The 13052-nt window shown below is 24.5% G+C and overlaps 1 protein-coding gene across 1 annotated transcript; it reads right to left on the bottom strand.

Annotated features, from left to right (window-relative positions):
• Positions 1–236: 236 nt before the first annotated feature.
• Positions 237–12556, bottom strand: LOC129966093 (L-seryl-tRNA(Sec) kinase-like). Its single transcript, XM_056080469.1, has 6 exons — positions 12287–12556; positions 9910–10156; positions 9187–9388; positions 8398–8467; positions 5180–5273; positions 237–1335 (listed from the first exon to the last, which is right to left on the bottom strand). The coding sequence occupies exons 1-6, from the start codon at positions 12485–12487 to the stop codon at positions 1058–1060; spliced, it is 1092 nt and encodes a 363-aa protein (XP_055936444.1). The 5' UTR covers positions 12488–12556; the 3' UTR covers positions 237–1057.
• Between the last annotated feature and the right edge of the window lie 496 nt (positions 12557–13052).

Raw genomic sequence — 13052 nt, forward strand, 5'->3', positions numbered from 1 at the left:
CAAAGAACAATTTCTCATAAAATAGATGCTTTATTATTTCGTTATTTTAAAATCCATTCATGCATTTATTTATAACATCTTAATAATTCAATGAATTCCTGATTTTTTCAAAATTGTTTATTTAAATTAAAAGCAAATGTTTGTAAACATTTAAATAAAATTTATTTTAGCTTATTCATGCCATTAAATTTAAAATCGAATAATTATCTTAGCATACTAAAGGATATTTTCATATTTAATTTTTTACCTGGAAATTTATAAATTACATTTATGCTATTTAAAAAAATGACTTAGAAAATTGTATTAATAGTCTAATTAAGAGATTGTTCAACTAAAGAGTTTGTATAATTTATATATTAAGTAAATTAGATGTTAAAAAATAAGAGAAATAAATAAATTCAGGATATTTAGATTTACTTAATCATTTAGTCTTCATCCTTTCTTGTTTTTTTTTATTGCTAAGGATTTTGAGGTCATATCCTACTTTTTTTTTCTTTTCTACACATAAATAATTTATATTTTTCTACATATAATAAAAATAAATATATATGAAAAATAGAATAATGAGTGAAAAGCTTTTGTGATAGAATAGGAAATAAATGCATAGCAATTAAAAAGATTTCAAATAAAATTAGGGAATTCAACTGGCTTTTATAATTTTTCATAACAAAACAAATCAGTTTTATGAGGAACTTATAAGTAGGAACACTTCACATTAATAAATGCAATATCAATAAAAGAAGAAATCACATTAAATAATGACAATCACAGAATTTCAAAACTGATTATATCAAACAATATGAAAATATTTCACAATATAAATACATTTCTGCTTGTCCATTTCTTTCAGCTGCCTAGAGACTATACATGCTTTCTATCTCTAATGTCCTTTAGAATTTGTCAAAACCTTTCGAAATTCTTTCTCTACATATATCTATATACATAAATATGCAATATATACTAAAATATAAAGTATAACATCTTATTGATACAACTTTAATGTAACAAAATAATTCTTTTGACTTAGAAGATTTACTTAAAATAGCAGAATAAAATATCAAGAAATATAACCATTTTTCAGATTTAATGTTTTACTGAAAGTTCTTGATAAAAAGTCAACATCTGCCATTTTACATTGCAAAGTATTTTCAAAAATTTCATTTAGTATGTCTTCATATTCCTGATGCACCTTTTCTATACCTAATTCTTTTAAATTTTCGAGAACTTCTTCTGGTAGATTAACTTTTCCATTTCTAATGCCATTCAGCAATTCTTGTTTAGCATCAATAGTAAATGAAACCAAAGATTTTAAATCTCCTTCATCAGAGATATTTTCTGAAAAAGAAAAATATTACAAAATCTTAGTTTATATTAATATGATTTTTTTAACATTTACAAATCAGATTGCAATAAAAATTGTGCATATTAAAAATAGACTCATAATCTTAAGACCACCTTATCTTGCAATGACCAATATGTTAAATACAGTAAATGAACTTTAACAGAATATTTTGGGGCATATTTGACTAATTAGTATTTTTTCAGAATGTTATAAAGAAGTCAAAAATTTGGTGACCTGCCCTTTATTAACAGGATTTTCTATTTATTGTTCTCTCTCTCTCATCAAATTTTTCATCACTAGTATTAAACTGATACATTTCAAATTTCAAAAAAGAAATTTTTAAAACACTTCAGCGTCAGAACAGTTATCCCCCCTTCTTTTGTTATTCCTTTAATTAAACATTGTAATTAATATGGCTTAAGTAAATTCATTAAGTTCAAAAGAAATTAAACTGTTCTTTTAATATACTTATGTTTCATTGTTCTTCTTCAATTGTTACTCCTTCCACACTTTTTTTTTATTTTAATATTACAAACTTTTCCATTATTTTTCTTTTTTTGTGGAATATATTTTCAATAAACTGACTACCTATATTTTTGAGATCATTTCAAACAATGAAATATTTATCAAAATATTGTTCCACATGAAATAAGCAGAATAACTCAGCTATAATTTTTTTAAATTAATCCATTAATGGCATGACTAATCAGACAATAAACCAAAATGTAAAACAATAACCATGCCCTACATCAGCAATATAAAAAAAGCTAATAATTGTCACATCTCATCACTGTTTATACTCTTACATATGTTTGTGTGTGTGCATATACATGGTGATTCGTAAAGCACTTTAAATTGCAAATGGTGTCTTCAAGAGCCAGGGAAGTAATGTGCATATAAAATAAAGTAATTATATTGAATTTATTCAGATAATTTACAGTGGTGAAATAAGGAAATTTATAAAAATAAAGTAAGTCAGTAAAAAAAAAAACCAATTACAAAAATGTTGCTATAGTATAATAAAAACACAGGGAAAAGTTTCGTGCAATGAGAAATTCTGAAAAATAGGCTGAGATATTTGTGACTAAAATTATAAACATTTCATTATTTGAAAAAGAATTCATCCTAAAAATGAAAAATATATTATCAAGTATTATCACACAGTTATTCTGAGTTAAGTGACAGCAAAGTGAAATTTAAGCAATAAAGAAAATAAACAAAAATATTTTTTTTTTAAACCTGGAAAATAAAAAATCTAAGGAGTACATTTTTTATGTTTAGGATTAATCCTTTTCTAAGAGAAATAAAGTTTACAATTTTAATCGCAGCTATCTCCACCAATTTTACAAATTATTCCATGAATTTTTTCCTTTTTTTTTATGGTATAGAATACTTTTTTCTAACTGGACTTTTTGAGTTATTTTTTTGTAACTTCCTTATTTTGCCACTAGGAACACTGCAACCTATTTCAATTAATTAGCATAGTTTCTTTACTATAAGTAAAGAAACTTATAGTAGTTTTATTTTTTTATAAATGAATCATATTTTCAAAATATTAAGAGATAAATTGATGTGTGTGTGTAGGGTGATTGATCAGTAAAGTCCTTAGAAGCACTTTTAATTTAGAATGTTGTCTCACATTACTTCCCTACTATATGAGACAACATTCTAAATTAAAAGTGCTTCTAAGGACTTTACTGATCAATCACCCTACACACACACATCAATTTATCTCTTAATATTTTGAAAATATGATTCATTTATAAAAAAATAAAACTACACAAGAGAATAATGTAATTATACAAACATAAATATATAAATTTTAAACATGGATATTCTAGCATGTATTTTTAAAATATATATGTTACCACTTTTATGAAATATCAACCAACATTAATACATCTAAATAAAATAACTTTTTAAATACTAATGCAAATTACACTTTCTTTGAAAAAAATTGTGTATCATAAATAAAATAACGTTCATTAATCTGAAACTTGCTTTCTAACTCATTTCCTACCAGAACAATCCAAATAAGAGTTACTAAACTAATTATTTTCTTTCTTCAAATCATTATCATAAAAGGCATAATTAACATAATAGATAAAAGGTAACCTTAACAATGGCAACATAAAGTATATATTTAAAAATATTTCCTATTTATAATTTTAAAATATTTTCATTAACCTTGAAAACATTATTTATGAAAGCTAAATGAAAAAAATCATTTTTTCCCAGTTTTTTTTAAAGGGAACATATGTAATTGAATGTAATTATGTATAACTTCAAACACTGATGGCATTTTTTTTTCTAACATCAATGAATATTAGTCATCAAATTTCAATTTAATTAAATATTTTAAATTATTTTTACTGTTTTATTTAACTAATTTCATGTACACAAAAGGGCTGTCCAAAACAAGAACTCAACTGATTTTCCTCTATTATCTGCATTATGCATGTGACCTATCAATTACATATCTTGGCCTTATAAAACAACTAGCTACATATAAAAAGATTTTATCAATATTTTTACTATATTATATTATATGGCTCATAAATAATTATCAATATTTTTACTATATTATATTATATGGCTCATAAATAATTATAGCATATATGTTTCCAAAATAATTACTTCATTTCCTAAAATTATATTTCTAAAGAAAAATGAAAGAAGAAGAATCATAATTTTGACTATGCAAGATAAGTTTTAATGTCATAAATTGATGTAATAATCCATTCTCCTAACACAAATTCATTCAGTTATCTGAATTTCAGTAGTAAATGATATATTGTGTTATAGTACACGCATGATGCAGTCATAAACTTATGCTACAAATCTTTCTATCAACAGAAATTCTTCTGGTTCTCTGAATCAGTTCTGAATTATTCAAATTTGGAAAGCCATAAGTATATCATAAACATTATCAATATATAAAACAGTTTACATTCTATAAAATTACCTTAGTCTCATCTGCAGGTATAGAAAAACACAATATAATTCTGAGGATGCCAAAATAACTTTCAAAGGTTAAGATTTATCTATATTTCTCCATTATTTTTTAACATTAATTAATCATAATTTCAAACTGAATATCAAAATTAAGTATGCTTTTCTTCAATAAGTGACTATTGGCAATAAAATTTTATGGTCAATCCTAAATAATACACATTATGAAGCCCCTTGTATAGTAAACTGTTTACTATAGTTTCATACTTCAATACATTTTCAATTTAGTCAACATGCTAATGGTTTATTTTGGATTAATTTTTGATTAATATATATATTAATTAATTTTGGATTAACTATTGTGAAAATGTATATATAATTTTTACCTATTTATTATAACTCATGATTGCAATAATAACATTTGTACATAATATTATTTAAATAGATGTTCAGAGTTTCTAAATACAATAATAACGAAATGAATGCTATGAAACAGATAGAAACCTCACCAGCAATACTCAACATCATGCTAATATCATTCTAATAATTTTTAAAGTTTATCCTTTTTACAAACTTATTGCCAGAATATTTGCCAGATAAGGCAAACAGTTCAATAGAATCTTTTTAATTAATTTGCCTGCAACATCTCCCTCCTCCCAACTCTTTGTATTACATATAGTTCCTAACTGGATATCTGAAATTGACTATTGTGAGAAATAAACATCATATTGAACACATATCTGCTATTCATGATGAAACATGCTTAAAAATAAAATATGAAAAGAATTTCATATAGTACAATGAGACTGCTTGATAGAGATTAACTCATCAATTAATCAACACAAAAATCATTCATTACTTTCAAAACAGAAACTTTTCTCTCACCTTTAAAATATAAAATTTTCTTTGATATCAGTTTTCTTAATATGTTGTCTGCTTGATGCACAGCATTCTTAGAACAGACTTTTTGAGCTTCAATCTGAAATAAAAATAAGAAATATATATATATAGCCAACAAATAACTTATTAGGCTTTTTTAGATGTTTTTTTTAAAAACTATTAAAATGAGAATAGCAAAACAATAAGGAAAATTATTTATTATTATTAATATTACATGTGTAATGGTGATTCAAATATTGTTACAATGAGGTATTGATTTACTTTTTTATACATATTTTAGCATATCAACTTAACAGTAACAATATGAGCAATCAAAGTGCTGTTATGATTAAATTGTTGAAAGCTGCATTTTCTTTTTTTATACATCCATAGTATCTATTAAATGGTTTTTAAAAAATGTTAACTCATAAAATATATTTGTAAATGCCAGCCAGCATTTAAAAATGAAAATATTTTTTTCAATATGCGAAGAAAATCTCTAAAAACTGAACAGCAACACATTTTTAATTATATATGCATCAAATAAGCATTGTAAATAAGAGAAGTAATGAAAACAAGCATTATTATATATCAGGTTAATAATATATATCATGCATTTGAAAATAGGGAACATTTTCTTTTCTTAGAGAAAGAAAAAACACTTTATGAAGACTTTGATTGACTTTTTGATTTTAGTGACTTAATAATTAATATTTTTTGTAGATAAAAAATATCTTTTTAAAAAAAGTAACATTTTTTTGTTGTTGTTGCAATTTTTATGCCTTTTACAATTGGCTACTTTATAATTGAACAAGAATTTTCTTAGCTGCCAAATCTAAATGAATTCTTCCAGACCAAGGGAGAGGAAGTTGACAAAAAAATGAGCTTTTAAATTGAAATCTATGACTTTTTTTAAGATTGCACCTGAAAATTAAAACTTATAATGCACTTTTTTCTAATAAATGACATGATGATACTCAATTGACTGATTAATAAATTGTCTCAATATTTAAATCCGAAATGATTCACTAAATAATTAATCAAAAACTAATAACTATTAAAATTTCTCTAAACTAATAGTAAAAAGACCTTGGTAATGCTGAGTAAACTCCTATGCTGGATGAATTAATATATTACAAGAACTTCATGCTTTGCAATGCCATCTATAAAAATTTGTGTATGTGGACCCAGGTGGCCATGTTTGTCAATTTATCAACCACAATCAAATAAATAATATCAAAAAGTACACATTATTTAAAATTAAAACATGTAAATGCAGCTCTATATTTCAGAAAAGGAAAATAAAGCAACATTTCAAAACTATCATACAAATTTTCATATTAAAGTGATGCATTTTTCAGCATGACAGCACATAACTTTAAAAATTCACTGTGTCTAATAAAGTTTTATAAATTTGATCCAGACATTGTTAACAGTGACAATTTTTTCTTGATAAATTTTATAAAAATCTACTTTCTACCATACAACTTTTTTCGTCTGAAGGTTGTTGTGAATCGCATATAAGCCAGTAACAACTCTTCTACCCGAACGATCGTTTTAGTATAATTGTTAAGTTACTGGACTGCTAACCTAAAGATCCCAGGTTCTATCCTCTCGCGCCCCTCAACGCTTCAAGGTCCTTCAGACCTTTTTTGGTCTTTCTTATCATCTAATGCTCTTTACCAGGAGAAATTCAAGTTTTTTTACACTCATCATAAGAAAGAAAGCTATAGGAACAGAATAGGCCACATCTAACTAACATGCAATTCTCATTACTAATCCAAAATATATAACTCATATATTCAGGTTTAATTTTTATCTACAAAAAGGCTATTAATTCATTCTAGTTAAAACAAATTTTAATGTATTAGTAAAATAGAATTTTTTTAAATAAATTTTGTTAGAGATGCTTTTTTGTTTATTTTCTAATTTGAATTCTGATTACTTCAAAGAATGTATCTAACATTAATCAGTTTCCTCAATTAATTCCTTATACAATATGAGCCACCTTCAGTGATCAGCTAAGTGATTATTAACTTTTTAGGCAGCAAAATTCATAATATAGAATGCATTTTTTTTAATTCAATGTATTATTTGATACAACTTCAAAACAGGAATTTGATTGAATCCATTTATTACAATTTACTGGGATGAAAATGCATTTACTATGAAATAAAACCAAAAGTGAAAATCCAGCAACTTTACTGCATCAAAGAAGGTAATTTTTTAATCATAATTTTAATGCTAAAACGAGCTTGTGATCAAATTTTTTAATGGATGAATTTGAATTTTATCATAACATTGTTTTAGATTGAAAATTAAGTAAATTTTAAAAATATATATTAAAAATAAAGAAAAGAATTGTCAGAAATAAAAGATCATTAAAATATTAATTTTTTGAAGTTTAAGATAATGCAAAAACTATTTTTGGGAAATAATAGTTTTGGATGATATGAACAAGAGTTTCCATAGCAAGTCATAGTAATTATCTATCTATTGATGGTTAAACCTATTTTCATGCACAATTAAATTTTATTTGATACTTGTTTGATACATCTTGATTTCTTTTACGCATTCCTTTCTTTGACTAAATGAACTTTTCAGTGAAATAAAAAACCCACATCCCAAAAATCCTAATAGTTGATACCATTAATTAATGTTGAATTAAGTGCAGCTGTAAAATGAAGCAATCAGAAACAATTGTATGACACTTTGCTTACATTTGATTGCTGCCGTTCAACAATAAATAATAATAATGATTTATGTGCCACATACATTAATGTTTCATATATACATAGATAAACGACAAAGGATTCAAGATTTTGAAAAACTGTCTTGGAATTATTATGCAATCAATAAAAAGCCAGCATTCAAAAATTATTAGGGAATAATGTTTTATAAAAATTATGTATCTACAAACAAATAAATGCATTGAATTTCATATAATTTTCAAATGCAACTATAACATATATCTTTATAAATAAATGGAAAAATATTGATTTAAAAGCAAAGCAAAATTTATAAAATAACCTAATAAACGAAAGGAATATACAAGAGATGCAAAACAAAAACATAAGTGATTATAAATTAGTAGTGAAATTACTTGACACTTTTAAAAAAATAAATGGTACAAGAAAATAAATTATCCATCAAATTTTATAAGCTTTTGTTTTGGAGAAATATTAATGATGCAAATGTCTTATGAAAAATTAAATTTAAATAACCTTCTCTTCATTAATCATCAGCTCAGCAGGATTATTTGCAGCCTCTTCTATCAACTTGATTATTGGTGTTCTACAAATTAAAAATAATTTACATTAAATTAAGTTTCTTACAATTCATAAATAAATAAAAATTCTTGATGAATATACATCCAAAATAAAATAAAAATATAAGGTAAATTGTCAGCAATTCTTATATACATTAAAGTACTAAAACATTTAAAAAAAAAAAATACAGCATATATCATAGATTTTTTTTTTTTTTTTTTTTTTTGCTTTTGTTAGAAATTATTATCATAAATCACAATTTTTATTTGTGGGTATTAATGAGGATTGATTTTTAATAAGAGTTTCAAATTCTGTACAAAAAAGAATATCAACCCATATCATATATGAAAACACATTCATTTGTCTGACTTATTTAAAACATTATAAATTTTTTAAAAATATGAGTTTGTTGAAAAGTATTATAAAGTTTTGAAGTACTTTTTTTAAAAAAATAAATTGTATATGCTGCAATTTCCATAATTTAATTTAGTATGAAGATCAACAAAATGATGAAAAAATAAGCATTATATCTTCCTCCTTTTCTCTCCCCTATTCTAATTAAGGAATGTAAAAAAAGGTTACCACAGTATAAACACATTTTATTTCATTCATAATTCAAAATATATGTGTTGTCAACAACATATGTTTGTTTAAGTAAAGAAAGTTTCAACTCTATCAGGATTACTATTTTAAAATAACCAAAAATATAATATCTTAAAAATTAGAAATATTAAGAAAACTTACAGTGCAGAGCAATTCAAGTCAGTCGAGGAATCAAACACCAGAGAATATTTTTCCCATTTATATTTAACAGGGTTTGGATATTCCATACAAGTCAGCATCATTTTAATTTTCTGTTCAGGAATATTATAGCCTCTGGTGGAATTCCTATATATTGCCATATTCAAAGGGCACTGCACAAATACCTCACAAAATCCGATATTATCTGAAAGAAAAAAAAACAACATATTTTGAAGGCTAGTACATGAAAGATTTCAAGTATGCAAAGAAACATAAAACTACACAAAATTCAACAAGAACATACAAAAAACATTGTTTAAGTATTTAAAATAATTATTGAAATATCAAATTAATTTTTAATATACTTTAAATTTCTTATTTACACGTTTGCTTCAAATACACAGGTATCGTAAGTTTTGTTCCTTTATATTGTCACAATTTGGAAAATTAACAAAAATTAAATGAAGCTCATAATATATGAAAAATGCATTACACCAATAGTAGCATAACTACACTACAAAGTTACCTTTTTTTTAAAATTCTTATAAAACATCCTTTGTGATAAATTAGCAACCAATAAAAATATACTCTAATGAAACATTATATACATTTATTTGCAAAGACACTGAATTATTAAGAAACTTACATGATTATAAGAAACACTTTTTTTTTTCATCATTATTAATGAATATGCTTAAATATAAATGTAAATTTGTCAAAACTTACTTCTTCTAGCTATCTGAAACCATTCATATCTCATGCTTCTGTAATAAAAATTGTCCTCCACAAAGAAAATTGCTCTTGCAGTACTGGAAGGATTATTTAATTTTTGTATTTGATTATACAAATTTTGGCTACGTTCAGATAGTGGCCCTGTAGCTTGACATTCCAAACCACAAACAGAACTTATAAAGTATTCTGAAGCCATTAGAAGATCTACTCGAAAATTTTTCCAACCTTTAAGAGATTTCATCTGAAAATAATATAAATTTTTTTTTTAGAAATGGATTTAATTTTGTTAAACTTTTTTCAATATAAAAAATAACAATGGACACTATTTTTATTTTAAAAAAGTAAAGAAAGTTCTTAAAAACAATTTTCTATTTAGGAGGCAACAGTTGCAGCCAAGCGAAAATGATGGTGCAAAAAAATAACAGCAAGATGATTTATAAGTGAATTCTGAAGGTATGCGGTGTCACCTTCACAAAATAATGTAACTATTTTAAATATACTGGCATATATATTTAAAATGGTTGGTTGCTGCCCCAAATATAGAAAAATATTTTATTAAACCCTTTCGTTTATACTTCCTTAAAATAATTACAGCATATTTTCTTTGCCTGAATATATGGCATATATTTTTAAATAATTCTTCTTTATTCATGATATACATTTAAATATAACTGCAATATTAATAAATCTATAGAAGTAAATTTATTGATGATATACATGAGCATAATTTAAATGCAGAAAATTTCATTTGAAATGGGATCTGGACTTGTCTAGAACTACTTCAGAATACATAAAATTCACTATTGGCTCATGGCCTCATAAATATGAGATATTTTATGGAAATTTTATTTTATTATTTCAAATATAATACATATTGTTTTATTTTAAATTACTACCTAAATCCACTCATAACTTAAGTAAATCAAAAGGGTATTTCCTACTGAAATTTGTTTAACAGTTATTGCTAGATGCAAGCATGTCTTATTTATTTTATCCATTAAGCTTTTATTAATTTTAAAATGTATATCAAATTTTCAGACAGAGAAAAGAAGGGTGAGAGTTTGTGTGTACATGTTTCAGATATTAAAACATTTAGTGACAAAAAAAAAAATTTTTTTTTCCAGCTAAGAATACCATTATATCAATGACTTTATCTAAACATAAGAATACTTTAATTAAATTATTTTTATAAATTTTACTCATATAAATATTGTATTAGTAAAATTTTCTTCTAGATAAAAACTGATATAAATTATTCATTTCTGTATTAAAACATCTATATTTAACTACTCCACAGATATTTTATCATTCAGTTAATAATTTTATTTCACTTATCAAATATATAATTTCAGATAATTATTGCTGTTGAACAATAGCCAGATTACATGATAATACTCATAAAGCAAAATATATTATACATAAAGAAACATTTCATTTTATGTTCCAAAGTACTGAAATGGGAAAGAATATTTTATTTCAATTACGGACCAAACACTCCTATTTTAAAAGATCAAGAGCTCATCCCTGCATATTCTAAATGTTCATTTTATTTCTGTAATAAATAAATCAAGTATAATTCAAAACAGTTATAAATATTCTTGTAATGATGCATCATAAAGAAAAATTTGTAGATATAAAGAAATAAGAGAATATTTTTGAAATAAAATGTTGTTAGCATAGTTATGAATATTTTCCCTTAAGAATATAGGATAACAAATGCAATCAATATTTAAATTTTTAAAAAATATGTTTCACAGAATAAATCAGGAAATCTATCTATCTATATTTTTATATATCTATATAGAAATGTTTATACTAATTCTGATGAAACAACATTCCATAATTATTTTTTAAACCTTAATTTATTTAGAAAAGTGGAACATATGGATGTATGATCTATTTGTGAAATTACTCGAAAAAATGCACTTAAATATAAATATATGGAACTTTAAAAATGATTCGATAGATTTATCAGTATCAAAAACACGCCATACTAGCGAACCGGCCAGAAACGTTCAGACATTCAAATGCTTTTTTACAAAAACGATTACAATATTTTGCTTATTTTAATGAAATATGTTGAAAAAGTGATTGATCATAATTTGTTTTGCTTTAATTACTGCCTATTCACATTAGGAATTTATGCTCAGACATTAATTTAAATTTCTTTTAATCTCAAATAATTAAACTCTATGGAAATGCAGTATACTACATCAGAAATTAGTATCAATTTCTACCCACTGGGTATTCAATGCTGTTGCGGTTTATTTATTATAGTTCAATAAAAGGAAATAATCTATAGAATATAATTAAAATTCCATAGAAAAGAAGAGCAAATATATCAGATTTCCAAAACTAATTAGGAACTAACCAATTCTGCCTGTTCCTTTATTGAACAAAGTTCGTCAAACATAATTTTATACGCTTTAATTTCCTCCGATTCGTTTATCCTTTCATCATTTTCATTATAGAAAGAATTTTTTAAAAGTTCATTCTGATGATCGAGAAAGAAGTTGACTAGAGTACTTTTACCACAACCTATCAGACCTCCTACTAAAACAATACACGACATATTTTTAATTAATATAAAAATAAACTGCAAGTTTTTTTCCGGCAATCCGTGAAGTTTAAATACCACGGTACCGATAATGTAGCAGATAACAACAAACGATGAATTCACTTCAGTTTTCTCTCTACGTCATTTTTTTTTTCTAATGAGTTTTTTTACTTAGTACATATTTTGATTATAACATTATCGTTCGACTTAACAATTTCGCAACTTTGAAAATACAAATTTTATAATTTTTTATACATCTCTGATCTTTATGTAAATACGAGCCTCCACAAAATGGCACGTAATTGCTTTGTTATCTACAATTCATTTCTTCATGCATATTTTAGGTAAATCGATTTAAAAGGGAAACAGAATAAACAGCATCAGTAAAAAATAATGCATAATTCGACATTTCTTCGAGGAATCACTGTCATATATGAATGTAGTCTTTATATTGGAACCAGAGATATAAAAATGGAGGCTGCATAAACTAGAGCCGTTGTAAAGAAAACCGAAAATTTGTCTGTTTATAAAATTTAAGAGAAATATAACGTAATGGTCTTCCATCTAAAAGCTGCTGGAC

Source organism: Argiope bruennichi, chromosome 4 (genome assembly GCF_947563725.1).
Source record: "Argiope bruennichi chromosome 4, qqArgBrue1.1, whole genome shotgun sequence".
Lineage (NCBI taxonomy): Eukaryota > Metazoa > Arthropoda > Arachnida > Araneae > Araneidae > Argiope > Argiope bruennichi.

Coding starts and splice junctions, on each gene's coding strand:
- LOC129966093 (XM_056080469.1), bottom strand. CDS start 12,487: ATGTCGTGTATTGTTTTAGTAGGAGGTCTGATAGGTTGTGGTAAAAGT. Junction 8,468..9,186: donor GACTTGAATTGCTCTGCACT/GTAAGTTTTCTT, acceptor TTTAATTTGTAG/AACACCAATAATCAAGTTGA. Junction 5,274..8,397: donor TGATGATTAATGAAGAGAAG/GTTATTTAAATT, acceptor TTTTTATTTCAG/ATTGAAGCTCAAAAAGTCTG.